Source organism: Aphis gossypii, chromosome 3, assembly GCF_020184175.1.
Source record: "Aphis gossypii isolate Hap1 chromosome 3, ASM2018417v2, whole genome shotgun sequence".
Lineage (NCBI taxonomy): Eukaryota > Metazoa > Arthropoda > Insecta > Hemiptera > Aphididae > Aphis > Aphis gossypii.
This window is the reverse complement of record NC_065532.1, coordinates 22,031,497-22,055,447: the sequence shown is the minus strand read 5'-3', so window position 1 is coordinate 22,055,447 and position 23,951 is coordinate 22,031,497. Positions and strand designations below refer to the sequence as shown.

The window sequence follows — 23,951 nt, the reverse complement described above, 5'->3', positions numbered from 1 at the left end:
CCCGATAGAATAATATAGATATCTTATTGACTCACACTGTCGCGCGGATGACGCAAGGCGTGGGAAGAAGCGGATGCAGGTGGCACTGACCATCAGGGACCTGAAGGTACCGCGGGAGTCCCTGGATGATATATAAGGGGGCCCAGAATAGGCACATTTCAGACGTGATCCACCAGAGTTAGAACGAGCACCTTCACGTCACCCAGATCAATAGTTTTGTCATTTAGACATAGAATATTTTTCACAAGTTCAATTAATTGGACTTAGAATAATTTTTAAATAAAAACACTTAGAATAATTTCGAGAGTTTTCATTATTTCAAAACAACCTTTCCGATTCGACATCAATTCAACTGATTGTACGTGCCACGTTACAATGTCTATGTTTGTATTATTTTATTTTATTTTAGTATTGACGGGTAAAAACTCATTTAAGGAAGTAGATTACAAATTACAAATTACAATTTACAATAATATAGTAGTATTATATTATATTTACTTCATTATAATGTACTGATAATTATTAACAAATACTTACATTGTATAATACATTACATTACATTTCGTCAATGAATACAAAAGATAAAATGAATATAAAAGATAATTATATACTTTTATCATAGACCTTATGATTTTTACAGTCGATGGGTGCAGGAAGTTTAATGGAAATTGTTAAAAGAAAATTGAGTGGTAAGAAAACCGAGTTCTCGGAAGAGTTACAAAAGTTTGCGGTAACATTGCAGTATTACTCAAGTAAAGCATATAACTTTGTAAGAAAACAGTTTTCAAACATTCTACCCCATCCTAGGACTATATCAAATTGGTATCAAAATATAAGTGGTGAGCCAGGTTTTACTAATGAATCATTCCAAACACTTAAACAGAAAGTCCAAGAAGGAAATCATGTAATTTGCAACTTGGTAGTGGATGAGATGTCAATTAAAGATAAGTTAGAATTTGATGGGAAAAAATTTCATGGATTAATTGATATGGGTACTGATGTTGTTATCGATAGCGATAATGTTGATCATGCAACTAATGCACTCGTATTTTTGGTGGTGAGTTTAAATGGTCATTGGAAATTACCTGTTGGATTTTTTTTGATAAAAGGTTTAAATTCTAGTGAACGAGCCAATTTAATGAAACAATGTTTAGATCTACTCTATAATACTGGCGTTAAAATTCATTCATTGACATTTGACGGAGCACACTGTAACTTAAGTATGTGTTCGAAATTAGGTGCAAATTTCAGTAAAAGATATGTATAAAAACAATTTCATTAATAAATTGTACCTGCAGATAAAAAATGATGTTTATAGGTCTGTTTTTAATACAAGTACTATGGATACCCATATATCAGGTCAATCATCATTCACCAACCATAAGGAGCAACTTATATCAATTATAATAAATACATATATTACATTAAGATTGAGAAGTATAGCAAAACAAACTGAAAATTCAAAAATTAGTATTAGGAAAAAGTTCACTAAATTAATAACATTTAGAAACGAATAAAAAATGTCTGCGGATCTCTGTTTTGTATGATATAATTATTATATTATAAAAGATTTTGTTAAATTTACTAATCATAAGTATTAACTATTAAGTCAATGGTTTTGCTATTAGTATGTTGTTTTATGTTTTTTTATATACTTATTTGTTGTTAATATTTAAATTTAAAAATTATATTATATTTTAATTATTTTATTATGTTTTAAACACTATATATTAAATTACAGTTTATCAAAACGTTTTAATTAATAAAGTTAATTAGTTCTATAGGAAGCTGTGTTCTAAACAAATATATGTATTTATACCTATCCTATTAACATTAATAACATTTAACACATTGTTATTAATCGACTCATGTCTCACCGTATTGACAAATAAAATAAAATCATATAAGCATTGATAATAAATACTATTATAATATACTAATATAGTATTTATAGTCAATGATATAAGTAAGTATACATAAGTAACCGATATAATAATTAAATATTATGAGTAGGACACTTCCTAGTTTAATAGTGCTTATTAGCAATCAGCTAAACAAATAATAAAAAATGTACAATGAAATAAATGTACGTATTTACGTAAAATAACCATCGAGTACAATAATTGTACTACAATTTCCATTAGCGTATTATCCTAAAATTAGCGCACATGTTGTTAAGGCGGGCTACATCACTGCGAGATGTTTGCACGCCGCTCGTTATGATGTTGTTATAGGCTTCGTGCATGTGCGCAGTATGCGCGCCTAGCGGACAACATTCGAACTTTTGGTGGTATATAAATAAAGGATAGTAAATATTGAATTACTAATTAATTAATCAAAATAACGTATTTGCATTGTAATATTAAAATAATATAATGAGTAATCAAGTCTGTTGTATGGTTGGTTGTACAAATACATATAGAAATTCGAAAAACATCAGTTTTTTTCGTTTTCCTAGTAAGCCACATGACATTTTACAGAAAAATAAATGGATTCAAGCAGTGAAGCGAAAAGGGTAGGTATCTAGAACTAATACCCACGACCCATCTAATTTTAAGTAAATTCCCTTGTAGTCTACAAGTTGTAGATTCCCTTATATTACATATTAAAAAAACTAGTTTAAATACCTAACCTTGTGCATAAGAGCCTTTGGATACCTACTACAAATAATATTTACAATTAGAATAATTTATGAAATCTCTTTCTACTTTCATATGAATGAAAAATTTACTTTTACTCATATACCTAATGTGTATTTAGTTTTAAATAATTGTATAATTACATAATAATATTGAATAATTATATTATAATTTGTATAATTTTAAACATTGTTAATGATAAATTGATAACTACTATTTGTTCAATTTTAGCTCTAACAATCAACTATGGGAACCTAATCAAAACTCACGAATATGTTGTGAACATTTTTTTGATGGTAAACCATCCAAACACCCAAATAGTCCATCATTCTATCCAACAATATTTCCTAAAATATACAAACAAAAAGTTCCAGCACATCAAAGTGTCGATCGATTCAGTCGTTTACAAAAAAGGAAATCTTGCAATACAATTATACCTACAAATCCAATGATTTACCTGAATCAAATGAACTTGATTGTCCTGATACTGTAAAATATACCGAGGATAAATCTACTCAAACTTCTATGGATTTAATAAGTAACAATTTTGAATTTTTCTGTTTCTTTTCCAACAATAATGTTAATACGCAAGCAAATATTGTCGGTTTAGATTCAATTTATTTTAAACCTAAAATGGTCGATAAATGTGAAGGTAATGTAAATTATGATATCTTAGAATATTTTAGTGGTTTTAAGTCTATAAAAATGAAAATCATTTAATATCTTTATGTGGTGTTAACCTAGAAACTTTTAATGTTTTTCTCACATACATAAATTATCAAAATTATTCTAAAAAATCTAAAGAAGATAAACTTTTGCTATCATTAGTGAAGTTAAAACTAGGAATCAGTTTTACATCAATTTCAATATTCTTTAATCTACACTGGTCCACATGTTCAAGAATTTTTAAAAATGTTTTAAAAATGCTCGCAGTTGCTACAAAAAAAATTGTGTTCTGGCCTAGTAAAAAACCTATCATTTCCACTTTACCACAATCTTTTAAACAGCATTATCCAAATTGTAGGGTTATTATTGACTGTACAGAAATCAAAACTGAACAATCACCACATGTTGATCAAAGAGCATTCATGTACTCTCTCTATAAATCTGCATACACTTGTAAATTTTTAGTTGGAATAGCTCCATGTGGTATGATCACTTTTGTTTCAAAAGCTTATGGTGGTAGAGCCAGTGATAGTTTCATCACTAATGATAGTGGTTTGTTAAATTTATTAGAACCTGGGGATCAAGTAATGGCTGACAAGGGATTTCCTGGGATAAAAACTAGTATGGATGAAAAAAATTCTATTTTAGTTATGCCCCCCTTTATGCACAATGGAGTTTTTACTGAAGATGAAATTATACAAACTTATAATATTGCTAGTGTTCGAATTCATATTGAAAGATCTATTCAGAGAATTAAAATTTATAATATACTTCAGAAAATTCCCATTGAACTTTTGGAATGTATTGATGATATAATATTTGTGAGTTGTGTAATGACAAATTTACAGCCTCCTATTATTAAACCAAACCCCTAATTAATTCAACCTTGTAAATTATTATTTTAATATTTTTTTTTTTTTTTATAACTATGATTTATTTATTACTTATATGTTATAACCTTTCGGCTTTCAGTTTTCATCATTTAATATTTTATGATACCTATATATTTTACATGTGTTTTTCCTTTTAGTTTACTTATATGATTTTGTATTCATTATAATGTTTAAGTCAAATACCTTATTTGTATTTCAACTAATAAACAATTAAAAATTAAAAAACAAATCCTTTATTATTTGTATATAAATACTATAACAATATAACCCTTTAAATTTAAAAATAATTATAATTATAATTATTTAATGATATTAAAGAAATTACATTATAATAGGATATATTGAAAAGTTTCTTTATTATTGCACTAACAGATTATAAAACCTTATAATCCAAAATGAACTATTAATTGTTTTAAGTAATATTTAAAATAAAAATTATTCATTTTGGAAATACATTTCTTCAAAAAATTATCATCTCTGTTTATGTTAATTAAAATACATTTATACTTGCTTGAATAAATGAAAATATCACAATATTGCAAACCACAGCAGTACATCAAAACTTGGCATTGTGTATAATAAATGTGATTTTTTTTTAACGTTATAACTCCATTACTATCTTTAATTAAATATTTTAAATTACATTCTCCTGCATCAGTAATAATTGGTTGATTCTGGCAAGAAATGGGACATTTTATTTCTAAGACTTTTATAGGTTTTCCATCAGACATTACAATTCCATCCGGGCTTCCACACAACCAAGGATTTAAATGATTTATAACTAAACCACATTCATAAACTTCAACCTCATACATTTCTATATATTTTTTTAGTGCAATTTTTTCATTTTTATTTCCATAAGTAACATTTTTTAGACCTCTGCCAAACATTGGTTTCTCATTTATTAAAGTTATGGCTAATTTTTCAAAATTTCTTAATCTGATTTTTACTAAATGTGCTTTGCTAGCTGACAATCTAATTGACCTTTCATCAAACCATGCTTGAGTGTTGGACTGTTGTATTGTTTGTATACATATGTTCATTATCTTATTTTTAGATAATTTAACATTGTTTTCATAAAAAGTTTCTGTTATTTTATTTACAAAATCAGGTTTAAAAATATTTTTTTCTTGTTTTTGATTTATTAAAATCCTATTTATGAGGAAATAGTACTGTTCTACATTTAATGACTTTAAAACGTTTTCTATTAGATTATTTAAGACTTCAGATACAATTCTTTCACACTCTGTTTTTTTTTCTTCATCATAGACAATTTTAAATAAAGATGGTGTTATGAAATTAGGAACTGTGTTAATAGGAATGCATGGTTTCAAATGAGTAGGCTTAGGTGGAAATAGTTCTTCTATTTTTTTACCCTTGCAGTATTTTTCTTTTCCTACCTTTGAGATTTTTGGTTCATTCCATTCACAACGATTACTTGTTTTGAAATGACCACTCTCTGTATTTATATAATGTATCAATGCATATATATGTTTGCATTTACCTCCAAGACCAGCTGGGCATTGACATATAGCTTCTACAACATTTCTGTTGGTCCCTTGAACCTATTATATAATTTAATAATTTTAGACTGTTCATTTTTACTACCTAATATTTTGAATAGGTACAATAATATTTCAACAAAATAATAATGAAATACTACAATAGATTACTGAGAGTTAAGACTAAGTTAAACTTACTATGAGTTTCACTAGATATGGATGTAATGTAACAGAAGTTTGCCGTATAACATGGCCTTTAATTTGACTTTTGTTTTCAATTAATACCTAATTCATTAACATTTATAACATGGTGACTTTCCACCAACAGTTTTCCTTTATTCTGAACATTGTCAGAAAAACCACTACTAATGATACTTTTAAATCCTGAGTAAAGAATTATACTGTTATTCATATTTAATTATTTAAATGCTAAATCAAAATTTACATAACAAAGTGTATACACTATTACAGACAATTTGAAATATTAACCACTTTTTTTGGGCATGTTTTCATAACAAAATATTATTATCTAACGTCTTAGGGTGTTATTGATATGGTAACTAGTAAACATAATATTGTTATAACGTTTTGCAATGCAATTTTCAATAATAATTATTAATAAATAAAATATTTATAGTGTAATAGTACAGATAGGTTATAATATAATATTGTAGGTACTACCACAGAACAATTCGTGTACCATCAAAACTTAGATTTTTGTCCACCATGCGCGCTGGTGTAGGATTCATATCAAATGCACGGAGCCTATACACACTTCGTGTCTATTAGTATAAAGCACGGTTATCTACACAGGTTGGCGTACGACGATATGTATTCCATGCATTGGACTGTCGAAGTGGCGTTTATGGTGAACTATTAGCGCTAGTAGTCATCGACCCGACTTTAACATGTAATTCATACAGAAAAATATAGTTTTTCATTCTTTGCTCATAAACGACTACAAAAACATAAAAATTTCTAAGCAACTAAATGATAGATTGAACATTTTTATATCAAATAGAATTACTCTGGTGTTTCTATCTTAAAAATAACGTTTTATTTTCAAAGAAAACAATATATTATTTTGGTGCCAAAAATCAAAATAATACGTTTGATATTTTATAAACATAGACATGTGGACATGTGGTAGATAAATATATTTTTCTTCTTCTGAATGTATTATAATATCCATTTATTTTCGATATTCTATGTCATTAATATATCACGTAAATTTGTCAACTGTTATTGTTCTATACTTTATCATGATATAGTTGATATACAGTAGGTAGTGTCGTGTAGGTATTGTACGAGTGTACTACGTACATTTCAACATGGTTAAGTGTTGCGTAGTTGGGTGCACATCTGGTTATAAGTCCAACAACGAAATTGTATCCCAATTTTGTGTACCAAAAGATATTATTTTGAGAAACAAATGGTTTAAAGCTATTTCAAGAAAAGATTTTGTAATTTCAAATAATACATATGTCTGTGAAAAACATTTTAATGAACATGAAATTATTAGGCATTGGATACCTGGATCAGTTAAAGTAAGTACCTATATTATATATTTATATAAGTTTTTGTTACTAATATAGTAATATTAAGTAATTAACAATCAATAACTAAGTAATATTTAGAATATACATTTTTTTTAGATTCTGAATGAAGTGATGAATGTATTGATTTTACAATGATGTGTGTGTTTTTTTTTTTTTTTTTTTGTGTACAGCATAACTTGTCAAAATAAATGCATCAAATATTCGTTTTTATAATACATGGACACAATTTTTTTTTATTAGCATTTTAAGTTCAATATTAAAATTCATATTTTAGATTCCATACAAACGGTGTAAATTGATGGAAGGTGCTATTCCTTCAATTTTTCCAGGACCCAAGTACTTATCAAAAATACCAAAAATAATTAGAAAGCCTCCTGTTAAATATTCTATAATTGATGTAAAGGATTCTAATTCAAACACCACTTCTGTGAATTCTGATATGCCAGTAATAAGTCAAGATTCAATAGTTAATGATGGTAAATTATAGTTTTATTATACAATTTATGTAGGGACTTGTAGTAATAAACAACTATGTACCACAATTTTAAAATTAAATTCAGAATTTATTGCTCGGACTTATTTTTGAAGTTATAGCCATTGTCCATTATAACATTGTTCGCGCCACACGTCGACGTATTCTCCGATTATTATTATGTTTCTTCACAAATAAAAAGGTATATTTTCTGTTCTATATTTATATTATTTTGTACGGGGCCGTTGGCCAAAATACGTTGCACAACCGCATGAGATTCGGTATACAGTCGGTCGGCACACTGTGGTCGATCGTCGCGAATAAAACGCTGCAACGGGCACGTTTGACGTCGGGAGGCGTACAGGTGAGCTACTAACCTCCCGCCGACTGTAAAGGGCCGAATCTATGTACTGTGTCATAAATGTTCATTACACCAGTAACGGCATAAGGGCTCATGGGCGAGCAAGGACAAGCGTTCGGCGACCCGAGCGCTCTGCGCCGGAGGAGCCCGGGTCTGCACGCTGGCTACGGTGCCACACGTTACAAAACGGCCGGTCCCGCGTTCTATGATAAGACGGGGACGCGCCCACGCGCTTTAGCCAATCACAAGCCAGAGTACGCGTATCTCACGCGCCTTAGCCAATCACAGACCAGAGTACGCGTATCTCACGCGCTTTAGCCAATCACAGGCCAGGGATTGCGTATCTTCAGACGTCAATGAATCACAGGCCACGGAGGGCGTAGTTACGACCACAATCGAAGACAAGCTCGGGTGGCTTCGGCAGCTTCAGCGATTACACAGCGCCGCCGTCTATAAATACCAGTGCGGAGCACAAAATCAGTCAGTATTCAGACTACCTCAACCGTAGCAAGACCTACCCAGGCAGACTTGCGCGGTTTTGGGAACTCTGAACGTCCACGGCACCTGGCTGTAGCAAGACCCACCCGGGCAGACTTGCGCAGTCGGACCGTAGGCAATAACACAGCCAAACCAACAAGAACGAACGCACGGCAACCAATCGGATACAGTCCACTCAACGAAGGCACGGTACACAACAACATATTATAATTAGGTATAGATTGAAATATTTATTTAATATTTTTTTCTTTACACAAAATTAATGACATTTCATTGATTACTTATGTATAATGTTCATTATATTATAGTTAATAGTTGTTGGTAGATATAAACTATATTATAATGTAACTTTTGGTCTACATGTTTCAAAAATTGTTTAAGAAACTAAAAACCTAGGTGTGTAAATTTAAAATTATATTATAAAAATAACATTTCATAGTAGGTATTTATCAATATATCCTTTTCCAGGAATGTTTGATTCAACAAGGAATATTTTTTTTAGTAATATCATTTTTACATATTTTTAATTTATAATTTTTAGATACATACTATGAATATTTATAGATACATTAATATACCTACAATTTATTCATAGTTATAAAATAAATAAATTAGGTACTATTTGTCTATATAATAAATTTAATATTGAACTAAATTAGGTACGTAGTTTAATGCACACCTGTCACCTACCTATAATAATTTATTTTATTAATTTATTCCAGACAATTTATTATATCATACATCAGAATTTAAATTTTCTAACTCATGGATAAAATTGACTAAAAACACTGATCACTTCTGTCTAGTAACTTTTTGTTCAAGAAGTAATACTCCTGAAGTAGAAAAATGTATAAAAATAGATCACTTGGGTGTAGTCTCATTTTGGATTTTTGGTAAGGAGTTTAACAAAGATGATTTAAATTTTAAGCTTGGAAAAAGTGTCTTAGAATTTAATGAAAATATAAAGGAATTTGAATCTATTAAAATTTACCATGGTGGTGCTGAAGCTTCATTATTTCCAAAACATCCTCAAAGTTTATGCACAGTTACCTCTAATGGTCTTCTTAGACATAATGAGTGTGTTTTTATAATTCAATCAAAATCTAAGTATTGTGATAAATGCAAAATACTATCAATATCATTGAATGCTCGAAATAAAAGAAAGATTGATGGCTGTGAAGAAAAACTGGATTTATCACCCACAAAAATGAAAAAAGTGAATGAAATAAGAAAAAAATCATATGCCCTTCAACGAATTGTGAATAAAAGTACACAACAAATAACTGAATTAAAAGAAGAGCTGAATAATACCCAAATGATTATGTCTGAATATTCAGAACAATTGGTTAAAAATAAATTATCAAATATGAACGAATCTCAAAAAACCCTAGTAATAGAATGCGCAGCAAAATATAAAAACCCAAAAAGTCGTAGGTACACTGAAAATTGGCTTATGCTGTGTTTACTATTAAATATCAGATCACCATCAGCATACAAATATTTACGGGCAAGTGCTCTTTTACCATTACCACACCCAAAAACAGTAAGAAGCCATTTGGCATCAATAAACACTGCTTGTGGATTTGATAAGGATTTTTTGAGTCTTCTTAAGAAAAAATGTGATCAAATGACAGATATAGCTAAACATGGAGTATTATTATTTGATTCCATAAACCTTCGTAAAAGTATTGCTATAATTTCATCAAATTTAACCTACCATGGCCTTGAAGATTTTGGAGGAGAGGGTGATTTGCCACAACATAAAGAATTTGCTGACCACTCTCTTGTGTTCATGTGGCAGTCATTAGGATCAAATTTCTACCAAACTATTGGTTGTTTTGCTTCTAAAGGTGAAGTCAAAGGTTAATATGAATTGAAAAATTAATATAATATTATTTATTTATGAATTATGTAATAATAGTAATCTATTTTGTAATATTAATTTTATTTGCTTGCTTGTAGGTGTTATAATTGCTCAGCTTATGTTAAAAGCTATATCTCTTTTAGAAAATATTGGAATCATAGTTGATGGTGTTGTTTGTGACGGTGCTACAACTAACCGTAGAATGTGGAAAGAAATTAGCATCAATGGTTCAAAACAAAATCTTAAGAATTATTTTGAACATCCAATAGAGCCCAACCGAAAAGTATATGTATTTTCAGATTTTGTACATTTGTTTAAATGTGTCCGTAACCGTTTGTTCAATAATAAATGTTTACAAGTATGATATTAAATCTCATCTATTATTTACATATTATTGTGGTTAATTAATAAATAGTATATACTATCTTTTATTCTTAGATTAGTGCCCAGAAAGAACAAATTTGTTGGGAATATTACAAAGAAGTGTACAAAATGGATGTACAAAATCCTGGTAATTTAAGAGCGATACCAAAGATAACACCACAACATTTGGAACTAACACCTATGGCTAAGATGCGTGTTCATCTTTGTACACAAGTAATTTTGATATTTTTAAAATTGTATAATCATAAACTATAAGCTTGGTAAAACAGAAATTGTCTTAAAAAAAAGTTTTTAAAATTAACTTTTAGGTTTTAAGTTTAAGTATGTCAAAAGCAATGCAATACTATTTAAGTAAAGGATGTTTGTCTCTCAAGGATTCGTCTGAGACTGCTCAATTTACTGAATATTGGAATAATCTATTTGATAATTTTAATCGAACTCTACCATGGCAAGGGCTCAAATTAAATAGTGATGGATTTCAGGTAAAATTAAAGGGATTAAATTCTGTTTGTTTATTTTATGGAACAACTATAATACCTAATACATAAACATGTTTAGTTAGTTAATAAATTAGAAAATAAGTCAGCATTCTTTATTGTATAGAATTTTGAAAATGCCATTAAATATTTAAATGATTGGGAAGAAGAAATGATTGTTGGAAATATAAAACCAGAAGATTTTTTAACTGATAGTACAAATAAAGGACTACGAGTGACTATTCAATCAACTATTGATTTGTCAAAACATTTGTTGGAAAATTGTAATTTTGAATATGTTTTAACAGGAAAAATTTGTCAAGATCCATTGGAATTAAATGTTTTATTTTGTATTAAACTTTTATTAGTTTATCAAATAGCTAAATTAATTAATTTGTTTTACATTACAGAAATTTGTTGGTATTATAAGGCAGGTATCTGGTCCTAATGACCACCCTACTACCCCAACGTTCCTACATCTCTACAAAATCTTATCTGTGTATTCTGTTCTTAAACCTCCAAAATTCAGCAATTGCACAATAACAAATACAGATGCTCCAAAATTGTCATTAGAAGATTTAAGGGAAATTTTTCATAATAAAACTAATGAAAGGTATGAAAAAATAAATAAATTAAGAACAAAATTAGACCAATATGTTGATGACGGTATATGGGAACCAAGTGATATTTTTCCACAAGTCAGTAATGATTCAGACAAATCTAACACAAGAGACTGCTTGATATATTACCTTTGTGGGTATGTAATGTTTTTTTGATAAAGCTTATAATATTAAATTGCTGTTTTTTCAATAACTACCTATGTTAATGCATTGTTTAAATGCTTACAGCTTACTTATGGTTAAATAAACTGGGTGATTTAACTTTGTCCATAGACACTCTGCTGCTTGAGCAAGATACCATTAAAGCACACATCAATATACAACCTTAAATTCTTTGCTCAGCTCAGATTCTAACAAAGCTTATATTATTATTTATTATATTTTGTAATTATTTAATGCTTTTCTTAAATAGGTACCTATTTATTTATTTATTTTGTTAATGTTCCTTATATTTATTTTTAGGTTACCTAAATCATTATTACAATTTACAGTAAGTAGCAAAATAAATAATTTAATACAAACAACACCTATTATGACAGTTTGAAACACTAACAATTAAGGAATACTAAATACTAGACAGTCAATAAAAAATAAATATTTCATTCTTCATTATTATCCATTTTAATCATATTATATTTAAACTATTTTTTCTTCTTCTTATATCAACATTTCTGTTTTTTTTTTTTTTTTTGTAGAGGTACCTTTAATTCATTTTTGTATGACTATTCTTATAGGTAGTCATAATATTATATATAAGTAAAGAACCTTTTTAACTATTTTATCAGTAATGTTATTTTGATTTTTGGCACCAAAATAAGGTATAGTGTTTTCTTTGAAAATAAAACGTTATTTTTAAGATAGAAACACCAGAGTAATTCTATTTGATATAAAAATGTTCAATCTATAATTTAGTTGCTCAGAAATTTTTATGTTCTTGTAGTCGTTTATGAGCAAAGAATGAAAAACTATATTTTTCTGTATGAAATGTATGTTAATGTCGGGTCGATGACTACTAGCGCTAATAGTTCACTACAAATGCCACTTTAACAGAGATAACACTCTCGTACGCCAACCTGTGTAGATAACCGTGGTATAAAGTCAATGGTGTCAACATAACCACTATCACCACAGATGTATTATTTTTCCCTGCTTTTTTTTATGTATAAAACATAAAATCGATTTTTTTTTGAGATACGACCTATTAGTCACCCATCGACGATATTCATATTCATTTCTTATTAATTGTTTTTAATTATATAATGAATAATCCAAAAAGCATAATCTTTGATACATATCTAATGGGGAATATTCCATGAATAGTCATCTATTAGTTGTTATCTTTAAAATATAGTTCGAATTAAACGGCCCGGATTCCCAGTTTAACAGAAAATTTGCTATCTGCGCCCGTGCGTATATGTGTGTGTGTACTATATGCGTGTTATGCCGTATGTATAAATGATTATTACTGAATACTGATTTGCCAGATGCCGTTGATGTCAAAATTATTGCTCTTCAAGTTTTAAGTGTTTTAACTAGTGACAAGTGCTTTAGCCTTTAAAGTTTAAATGCCCTTTTTAAACACATAATATTATTATGTTGTATAGAGTATTATAGACGTCTGTTGTAGTGTCGTATACTTGTCAGTAAGTAACCTAACCTACCTACGCTGGAACCCGAGGTGAATTACTCCGAGCTAATTGTGCCGTTTTTTAATTTTTTGTCATTGTTGCAACTTTCAGTTATACACCGGTGGTGCGTGGTAAGTTATTTAAATTTATTATTATTACAATAATTACTATATGTACACTAATAAATTTATTCGTTAACAATAATAATAAATAATTATTTTTAAAAAATCACTGCATAGGTAGTACCTATTATATAGGTACAAATAATAATAAATATTTATTTTATTTAGGTACATCATGTGTCATGACTACTGCATGGTAATTGTAATGTATTATTATTAATTAATCAGTAGAACTTGGATATTTATGGTTAGGTATTGCTTAGCTTTTTTCTATTATTTATTATGCCAAAGTAGGTAGGTGATTATATAAAGTGATAAGTACTGAAGTAGGTACCTACAGACTACAACTCAAATTTAATTCATACATCATAGATAGGATCTATAGATTACGAATCCACAATTTGTTTACATAAATTGACAATTTATTTATATAGTTGCGTATTGGTTGTTTTTATTTTTTTATTTATTAAATAAATTTCAAACTACAACAGTATTACATTATACAATATTAACATTATAACAAAAAGAGTTGGTCACATTCAAGCCACCCATATAGCAAAGGGATATTTAATAAATATTCTATTTATATTTATTTTTATATATTAATATCGGTTGAATATCTTAAATAGCACTGTAGAAAATTTTTGAATATCAATGAGATATTGAATGTAGATATGTCATATGAACCAAAAGTCATAACTGGTGTATATACAAATTAAGATATCTATTCAATATTTCTACTTATTTATATATCTGTAAGATATCAATAACACAACTCTTGGTTATTAAATAATAAAATTGTATTTGCCATGATAAACCAAAAGGTCACACGGACAAACGAATAGACAATGACTCTGTAGAAATGAGAGTCCTAATAAAATAAAATAATAAAATTATCTTTATAATTCATTCATGAAAATTTAATTAACATTCTAAGAGAATAGTTCATAGCTATGGTAAAATATATTAACAAATGTATAGGTACAATAAAAATCTTAATAAATGTCAACTTGTCATGTATTATATAGTCAATAGTTATTTAATTCAACATTATGATTATGTACCTACAATTAATTATAAATTGTGAAAATGAGGATTTATCATAATTAATTTGAAGTGAATTATTATCCAACCAAGATTTAAAATTTTTAGGCCAATGCTCATTTTTTCATCAATATTATTCAAACATTCACAACTAAATTTAATTTCTGGTGTGAATTATTGATAAAAAATCAAATTAATTATGTTTTATATTTCATTTTTTTTTAAATTATATTTTATTTTCATATTATATAGGTAGGCAATTTCACATTCTAAAAAAATATTATAATTTTGTCCATTTTCTGTGGCCTTATATATTTTAATGATCAAATATATTATAAAATATAGTATTCTGCAATAGTTGCCTACCTAATTATATTTAGGTAAAATAAAAGGTCTATTTTTTCTTATACGTTCATTAAAAACTGCTATTTAAAATACACATTTTATTAGGGTACATACTTACTAATTAGGTACTATGTTCTTAATTGGCTTTCTATACAAATTTTGTTTGATTTATTTTAAAGTTATTCTTTGAAAGTATCCATGTGTAAGTAACATTTTAAAATTTAAGTAGGTAACATACTTATAGGTACCTACCTCAACTTTATTCTTAAGATGTCAGAGTTGTAATTTATTTACTTATTATTAGGATTAATTATACATAATCAAATATGGATTCTGAAAAACAATATGCTAATAACAAAAAATGCCCATCATCGTCCAAGTCACAATTTAATAAAAATATAAGACAACAACTTCAAACTTTAGACTGTATTAGAAAAAACAATGTAATATTATCTAGTAACTCAACTATTAAATATCCTAGAACAAGTGTCCAATGTAGGCCTCATTCTAGAGACATGACAAATGAATTATTAACTATTGAACAAGATATTCCCAATCCTGCTAGTATTTCCAAACAACCTTTACAGACGATCACAGTAAACAACGATTTAACTTTGCCAAGAATTATTTCAACTGAATTAGAATCCAGTATACTAGACAATTTTGAAAATAATTTGACAACAAATGCAGACATTCCTGACCAATTGCGAGCATGGGCAATAAGAAATAAAATTACTCATGTTGCTTTACGCGAGTTATTGTTTATACAAAAGCAAATACCTGATTTGAGAAATCTTCCAAAAGATCCCAGAACCTTTTTGCAAACACAGAGAAGAACTATTTTGCGTGACATTAACCCGGGAAAATACTATAATTTCGGTTTACAAAATGGCATTGTAAATATTTTGGAAAAAGTTGATCTTTTAAGTATCCCTGATGTGATAAAGGTTGGTATAAACATTGATGGATTACCACTTAGTGATTCATCTTTAAGCCAGGTTTATCCAATTTTATGTTTAGTTTCTAATGTTGAAATTTTATTGCCTTTGAATATTTTTTGTGTTGGAATTTATCATGGTTACGATAAACCATTAGATTTTAATTAATTATTGGAGGAGTTTGTAAATGAGGCTATTCATATGACTTTAAATGGTATAGATATAAATGGTAAATATTTTAATTTCAAAATTTCCATGTTATTGTTTGATGCTGTTGCTAAAGCAAGTGTACTTAAAATCAAAGGCCATAGTGGATATTCATCATGTACGAAATGCACCCAGGAGGGAGAATATTTAGATTATGTGATTTTCCCAGATATTGAATTTGTAAAGAGGACTGATTTTACCTTCATCATCTTAACTGCAACTAAATTTTCAGCACGCCTTGGCAAAATAGATGTAGTCTTAGTCAGACCTATTGGAACTATGATAACGTTACCTTTAATTTTTAACTGTCCATCACTTTGAAGACATTTGAATATTTTCATAAACGGTAATCTAAGGGAAATCATTTGCTTTTCTATTTGATTTAATTGCGTAACTGAAGACGGAACACTGTTTAACTCATAACCGTTTCTTATGTACAACGGAGGAACTTTGGATTTTTTTATATGCGGAAGACAACTGGAACATATCGTCACAGTATTCTTGGCATCACTTGGAATTGACATCCCCAATCGACTAAAGATATCAGAGTTGCATTTATTGACACTGGATGGGAAACGTAATCTAATTAATATTTAGACATTCATAACTAACATAATATAAAAATGGATAGAATTTCTTTGGCGGATGTTTATACATTTTGTAGTGCTACTCCGAACACACGAAATATGGTTGAAGGAAAAAATATCTTAAATAGTGGACATCTAATAAATTGTAGATATTTTAGTAAAGATTTAAACCATATTAATATATTAGGTATGTGTTTACAAACTTCAGCAAAAAGGGATAAACCACATAATATAACCAGGAGCTTACAATTAAATGAAAATGGTATAAAAATAACAAAAATATTATGTTCATGCAAAGCCGGAAATAGTCAAAAGTGCAAACATATTGTGTCAACATTACTTTATCTGAACAGGTTAGTGTTAGCTTGGTGAAATTTTGACCAGTTTTTTTTAAATACTAACCAACTTACTTTATGGTTTAATTTTTAATGTGGATCTATTTATTAAGAAATGGGATTAGTTCATTAGAACCTATCTCTCAAACTGATCTAAAGTGTTCTTGGAGTGGTCAGAAAACAACTTTAAATCAATATTTACCTAAGCCATTGAAAGACCACTTATGCTTTTCTCAAAAATCCACCATATTTATGACATCTTTATCAGATGAAAAACAAAAGCATATTACACAGATATTAATTGATAGAAATAAGAATTCAGCCATTTTAATACACAGGTATTATTTTATAAAAAAACACAGAAAGCATTAAATTCTTTTGTTTCATTGAGTTAGCTATACACAAATAAAAAATAACTAATATCTTTTACCAAATATTTTAAATTATTTAACTATAAATTTAATTTTTCATAGAAAATTAGATACCTCAGTTGGTACTAACTTGGTATTTTCATTTTTTTTTTATGTTTAGTACAGGAAAACAACACATTTATAATAAAGACATAGAAAACACTAATCATATAACTTATCCTAGTGAAGATTTTAAACACATGTTCACTTAAATTGAAAAAAGGAGTAAAAATATAATACAAATTGAGTATATATTTGCTCCTTTAAGACATTGCTGTCAAAAACAATATGAAAAAATTACATGTGTTAATGTAGCTAGTGTATGTTTTGATAGTAGTATTTCTAAGTATATATGGAAAACACAAAGAAAATTTAGAATAACAGGATCAAGATGCTATTCATTGTACACATACACTAAAAATAAAAACCCCAATTGGCAGATAAAATCTTCTAAATATTTTAGTAATGCAATATTTTCAAATAAATTTGTCAGACATGGGATTAAATATGAACCAATTGCAAAAATTTTATATTTAAACTCTTCTGTAAACTGTAAAATTTTTGAACCAGGTTTATATGTGAGTAACAAAAATCCTTGGTTAGGATATTCAGCTGATGGTGTTGTGTTTGAATTTGGTAAACCAATAAAGCTTTTGGAAATAAAATGTCCATTTCTTGGGAAAACAGCTGGAATTAAAAAAGTGTTAAAAAATGTAAGTATATTTCAATTGTGAAAGGCATTTATACTTTAAAACATCGTCACCCCTACTATGGACAAATACAATTGGGGATGTATTTATTTAATTTACCTGCCACTAATTTTTGTCTCTATTGTTCTTTCGATACCAGCATGTTTGTAATTACAGTTTTAAAGGATGATAAATTTATTTTTTAAATGTTAAGTAATTTAAAAACAAATTATTTTAATAATATGTTACATAATATCTGTTAGGACATGAAATAAATGTTATATTATATGTTAAAATTATTTACAATATTATAATACAAAAATTAATTAACATAAATTGCATTTTGATTAATTAGGTAACAAATTTATCATTTGCAAGAATTGGATGGCTTAAATTTACTATTGCACATATTATTGTAAATGAAGCAACTAATCTAGAGAGTAGATTAGAGGGATATTTTTGGAAAACATTAAAAACTTTTATTCTCTGGTTTACTCTCTCTATATGAACTCTTGCACTAGCTATATCTACATTCATAAGTGATTCATCTTTACTCAATTGTTTATTTTCTTTCAAAAAAGGTGGTCTGTAAAGTTTTACAAGCCTTTGAGCACAAATATAGTCAATAAGGAATCCCTTGTCACACATTATTGCATCTCCGTTCTCTAATTTATCAATTAGTTTACTGTCTTCAAATATAAATTTGTCTGATGTTCGGCCACCATGTGCAGGAGTTATAAAAGATAAAATTCCACCAGGTGTTATGCCTGTCATATATTTAGCTGTGTAAGTTGATTTATATTGTGAATAAGTTATTATAGATCCAGTTAAATTTTTAGGTTTCACTAATGGAATTTCAATGCAGTCTATAACAATTCTAACAATTCTATTATCTGAGAACTTTCTGAAGCACGTTGGAATATTGCATTTTATTTCAGTTCTAGATGGCCAAGAAATGATTGGTTTCAAAATAAATGATAAAATATCAATAGTATTTCGCTTGCATTTATCATTAGAACAATCAAAAAATATAGCTAGTTTCAATTTCATAAATGTCATTACAATTCTTTCTTTAAGGGAAAGAATATTTTGATTACGACTGGAAACTAGATTTGTAAGTTGCATACTTTCAATTAAGCTATCAAGAAGTTGATAAGAGGAAATACCTGTTAATGTACTTAGTTTTTGCTCAGTGTCCATTAAAGTTAATATTTTCAGTTTTATGTCACCACTAGAAACTTTGACTGACACATCACTAGTTGTTGGTAGATCAATATGTTCATCCATTGGAATATTTGGTAAAGTTTCATTAATAATATTTATATTATCATTTTCACAATCTTCAAATGTTAATTGACAATTTGCTCTTTTTGCAATCCTCAATAGTCTTGAACTATTTTGTTCTTTTTCTTTAGGGCTGATTACTTTGCGTATAGATCGTGTTGGCAGATTACATGTAGGAACTGCAGTTTTCTTTAAATACCGTTTTGTTGAATGTGTATCTAAACAAATATACACGGAAAAAAATAATTTAGTTTTAGTAAATAGTTGATTACTTAGTAGTTGGATCAACTAAATTAGTAGTTCTATTTACTTATTGATTTAGTAACAGCTAATAAAACTGCATTGTTAAATATGTTAAGTTCACACAACTATAAATAAAGTAAAAATTAGATATCAACTACATTGTTGAGTTCATCCAATTATAAATAAAGTAAAAATTTGTTATCAACTACATTGTATAGTTGAGTTACCAAAATAAATCAATAAAAATAGTAAATACTGTTTTTTGTTATTTCCAACAATAACTTTTTTGTCTGGGTACTATGATATTCGATAACGTTTACTATATTATATAGTTGCACTGACGATTAAAGATAAAACCTCGTGGTGGTTGCACTACATTTGAATAGCGGCTACAGTGTGTGTTGCATGCCAACATTTTAAAGTCAAACCAAATTTTATTTTCACAACTTACGTTTTTTATATTTTGTACTTAATTCTTATAATAAAACACAATATTATTTGTTATAAATTATAATATAATTACTACATATTATACCTATACCTAGTACAATATTAAAAACTATTTTATACCTATAAAAAAGTATTCAACGTTTTTTTTTTTAATTATGGCTGATGACTTTGTGGTAAACATTGTAAATGAACTAAAATTAAGTGAAAGCATAATTCAAGTATTCAAAGGTAAGTTAATTATTGTAAATACAACTAAGCTTTAATAATAAATAATTTAAACATAATCTACCTACTTTTTTATTTTTTTATTTATTTTAATTTTTTAGTTTTAATTATTTTTTTTAAATTTTTTTATTATGATTTTTTTCAGATGAAGACATTGACAGTTCTGCATTTATATGTTTAACAGAGTGTATGTTAGCTAATTTAATACCCAAAATAGGCCAGAGAGCTAAAGTTTTAAATAAAATAAATGAATTAAAAAAGTTAGAAGAAAGAAATAGTACTCAATCTGTGGTAAGTACCTATAACCTATAGACTATCTCATTAGTTAAACATATTTACTATATACTATATAATTAGATGTAGAAATGGCAAATGTGTGTAATGTGTATTCTGAAATATAGATTATATTAACATAATAAGTATTCTATGATAGATAATTCAAATAGATGTAAGAATATTTTTCTCCACCTATGGCCATATCAAAACCAAATGTGCAGACAATATACATTGTAATAAATATGTTATTAAATAAACTCACTCATGAGTATCTGACAGTTTTACCTAATCATTATTTATTATAGATACCACTAAAGATATTTTTATATTTTATACCATTATTAATATTTAATGTCATGGTACCAATCCTGACATAGGTACCTGTTGACTAGAAACAATGTATAATAGGTACCTAGTCACAATTCATAAGTTATTCATAGATTTCTTAAGTTATGTTTTAAATATTGACATACCTACCTAAATTAAAATTTAAGTAACTTAATGATTAGCATGTAATTTTTTTTTAACTATTAACTTCAAACTTAACTATATAAATATTGACTTAACTAATTAAATTTAATATTTTTCATGCCAATATCTTTTGTATTGGCCATAGGTGGTAATTCCACACACAATTATAAATTATTGATATACATAGATATTATGTATTTTATTAAAGCAGGTTGATTCAGGTTCCTCTAAATATAATATATTTGAAAATGGAAATTTAAGAGAAATATTACTGTTGGAAGATAATTCTGTGTTTGCAAATAATTCAGCAAATAATTTGTTATTTGATAAGAGCAATACAAATTTATTTGATGATAATATAAATTCTAACTTAAATGAAGATACTCCCAGTAATATAAGTTATGATGATACAAATGCTAATTTAACTAGTTTGAATAATGTAACAGTTTTGCCAGAGCCTGTAAGTGTTAAGAGAAGTTATATATAATTTAGGAAATATTAAATTACCTAGTACTTTATATAATTATATTATGTTTTCTAATGAATATAATATTTCTTAAAAACAATATAGGAAAAGAAAAATACTGTAAATGAAATCTTGTTGAATCACTCTGAGGGAAATATAATTTTGAATTTCTATAAAGCTAATCAATCATTGAACAGTCTTATGAGAAATAAAATGACTCATGTAATCATTACTTCTATGTTACAACAAAATGAGAACCAGAATTTACAAACAAATTGTTTTAAAACCTTAGCACTAGATATCATTAAATTATTTCCAACCGAAACTTCTCAGACATATTTTATTCCATATCAAAGAGAAGGAGACAAAAAAACACCTAATAGAGGAAAACTTTGGGATAAATATTGCAATCTAAGAAAAATAATTAGAGAAATTTCAAATAAAAATAAATTTTCTAAAGCATTACCTGATAGTTCAGATTCAACACACTCTATTAATTATGAAGGTACCTACTTAATTTATTACATGACTGTAATAGTGCTCTTATTCTGTTTTTTAAATTTAAAATTTTTATAAACACTAGGAATTGAGGATGACATGTTTTGGTTGAAGAATAATGTAGCTCCTTGGGAAACACTTTTAGAAAAATGGGATAAGACTTTTCAACTACGATATAACAATAGTACTAAATTTAACGAAGAAAAAGACATGTGTTTTAAAGTTTTTCCGGGGCTAAAAACTTCAACTGCATTTGTATTGGTTAGTTTAAACCTTTAATTCATATAATTAAAATTATAAACCTTTTAACCTTTTAACCAATTAAAATTGTATTCTTAAATTAAATTTAGATTGAGAATGATTTTAGTAAATTATACCCTGAAAAAGAATTTACTTTCTTTGTAAAATTTGATTTATTTAAGAAACAACTTATTATGTATACAGAAAAATGTACACCCAAATTTAAAGAAAAATTTTCAGTTTTATTAAACGAGTTGAAAACTCCTAGTTCTTCAGGCGAGTGAAAATATATTATGAAATAACAATCAAATATTAAAAATTTAAATTTTTTAATATTCTGTGATATGGTCTTATACTTTTTTGATAACTCTTTTTATATTTATTTTAATTTTCAGGATATGATGATATTGCAGCTATAAAATTGTTAATGGAACTATTTTCTCCAGTCAATATAAAACGTAAATTTGGATTAAACTCTAAAACACAATGGCGTCCATCTAAAATTGAATTGCGACAATCTTTCATATACTTTACTAATGTAAGATTGCAATATATATTATAATCTGCATTAATTAATTTTTTCATATTTAATTGTCATTATTATAATTAAATTGCTTGGTTTTTTTTTTAGAATTTCACTCAATTGAAAGAAATTGATGGAGAAACAAAAGAAAAAGCATTAAGGAAAGGACATAGTGTTCAACCATACATGATATTTGTTAATGGAAACAATGATTTGGAAGTATCTTCTTACTATGTAGTAATTAACAGTAATTATATAAAACTGGAAAGTCCCCTAAAGGCTATTGACATATGTCTTAAAAGTTTTTTTTCTTTTCATTTAAATTACCCACTTGAATGTGAAGTTATATGGATTTTCATTCAGAAATATTTTTATAATATAACCACCAAGTTTGACAATAGTTTTCAACAAGTAAATAGTATTATGAATGATTTAAACATTTTAAAATGATTAATTTTTAATATTTAAATTTAAATTTTATTTGTACTTATAATTAAAAATTATATTATAAAATAATTTATATTAGGTAAAACATGAAGCCCGTTTGCTTTTTATGCTCTAAGGAAGTTGGTAATAATAACCAACTTTTTAAACATTTTAAATTGTTTCATTCTAATTGTATTATTTCTAATTATAAATGTTATATTTCAAATTGTCAACGCCTATTTGACTCATTAAATTCTTATAGGAAACATTTAAAAACACATAATAAAAATCAGTTTATTGAAGTTCAACATTTAGATGATAATACAATTGTTCATTCTCAAAATAATCATCTAACTCCTCAGGGCTCTAATATTGATAATCAAACAAATTTAACAAATGAAACTACTGAAATATCCATAGAAAATTTTAAAAACTCAGTTTTAAATGATGCAATAAAATTAATATCAAAATGGTACAATAAATCAATTATACCTAGAAAACATGTACAGCTTTTAATAGAAGACATACATTTTTCTCAAACTTATTTAAATATTTTAAAAGACGAAGTCATAAATACTTTAAAATTAAACAATTCTACATGTAACGAAGT

General features: G+C 27.2%; 3 protein-coding genes across 3 annotated transcripts; 2 read left to right on the top strand and 1 right to left on the bottom strand.

Moving 5' to 3' along the window:
- The first annotated feature begins 643 nt into the window (after window positions 1–643).
- On the top strand, window positions 644–4,180 carry LOC114122615 (uncharacterized). The gene is made up of 4 exons (XM_050203787.1): window positions 644–1,057; window positions 2,481–2,515; window positions 2,871–3,022; window positions 3,444–4,180. The coding sequence occupies exons 1-4, from the start codon at window positions 644–646 to the stop codon at window positions 4,178–4,180; spliced, it is 1,338 nt and encodes a 445-aa protein (XP_050059744.1).
- A 14,410-nt stretch (window positions 4,181–18,590) lies between these two features.
- On the bottom strand, window positions 18,591–19,526 carry LOC126551033 (uncharacterized). Its single transcript, XM_050203786.1, has one exon. It carries the CDS (start codon window positions 19,524–19,526, stop codon window positions 18,591–18,593), a length of 936 nt encoding a protein of 311 aa, XP_050059743.1.
- Window positions 19,527–20,045: 519 nt separating this feature from the next.
- Window positions 20,046–23,365, top strand: LOC126550896 (uncharacterized). Its single transcript, XM_050203441.1, has 8 exons — window positions 20,046–20,444; window positions 20,587–20,732; window positions 21,397–21,648; window positions 21,760–22,159; window positions 22,238–22,413; window positions 22,503–22,668; window positions 22,788–22,930; window positions 23,024–23,365. Exons 1-8 carry the CDS (start codon window positions 20,372–20,374, stop codon window positions 23,363–23,365), a joined length of 1,698 nt encoding a protein of 565 aa, XP_050059398.1. The 5' UTR covers window positions 20,046–20,371.
- The last annotated feature ends 586 nt before the right edge of the window (window positions 23,366–23,951 follow it).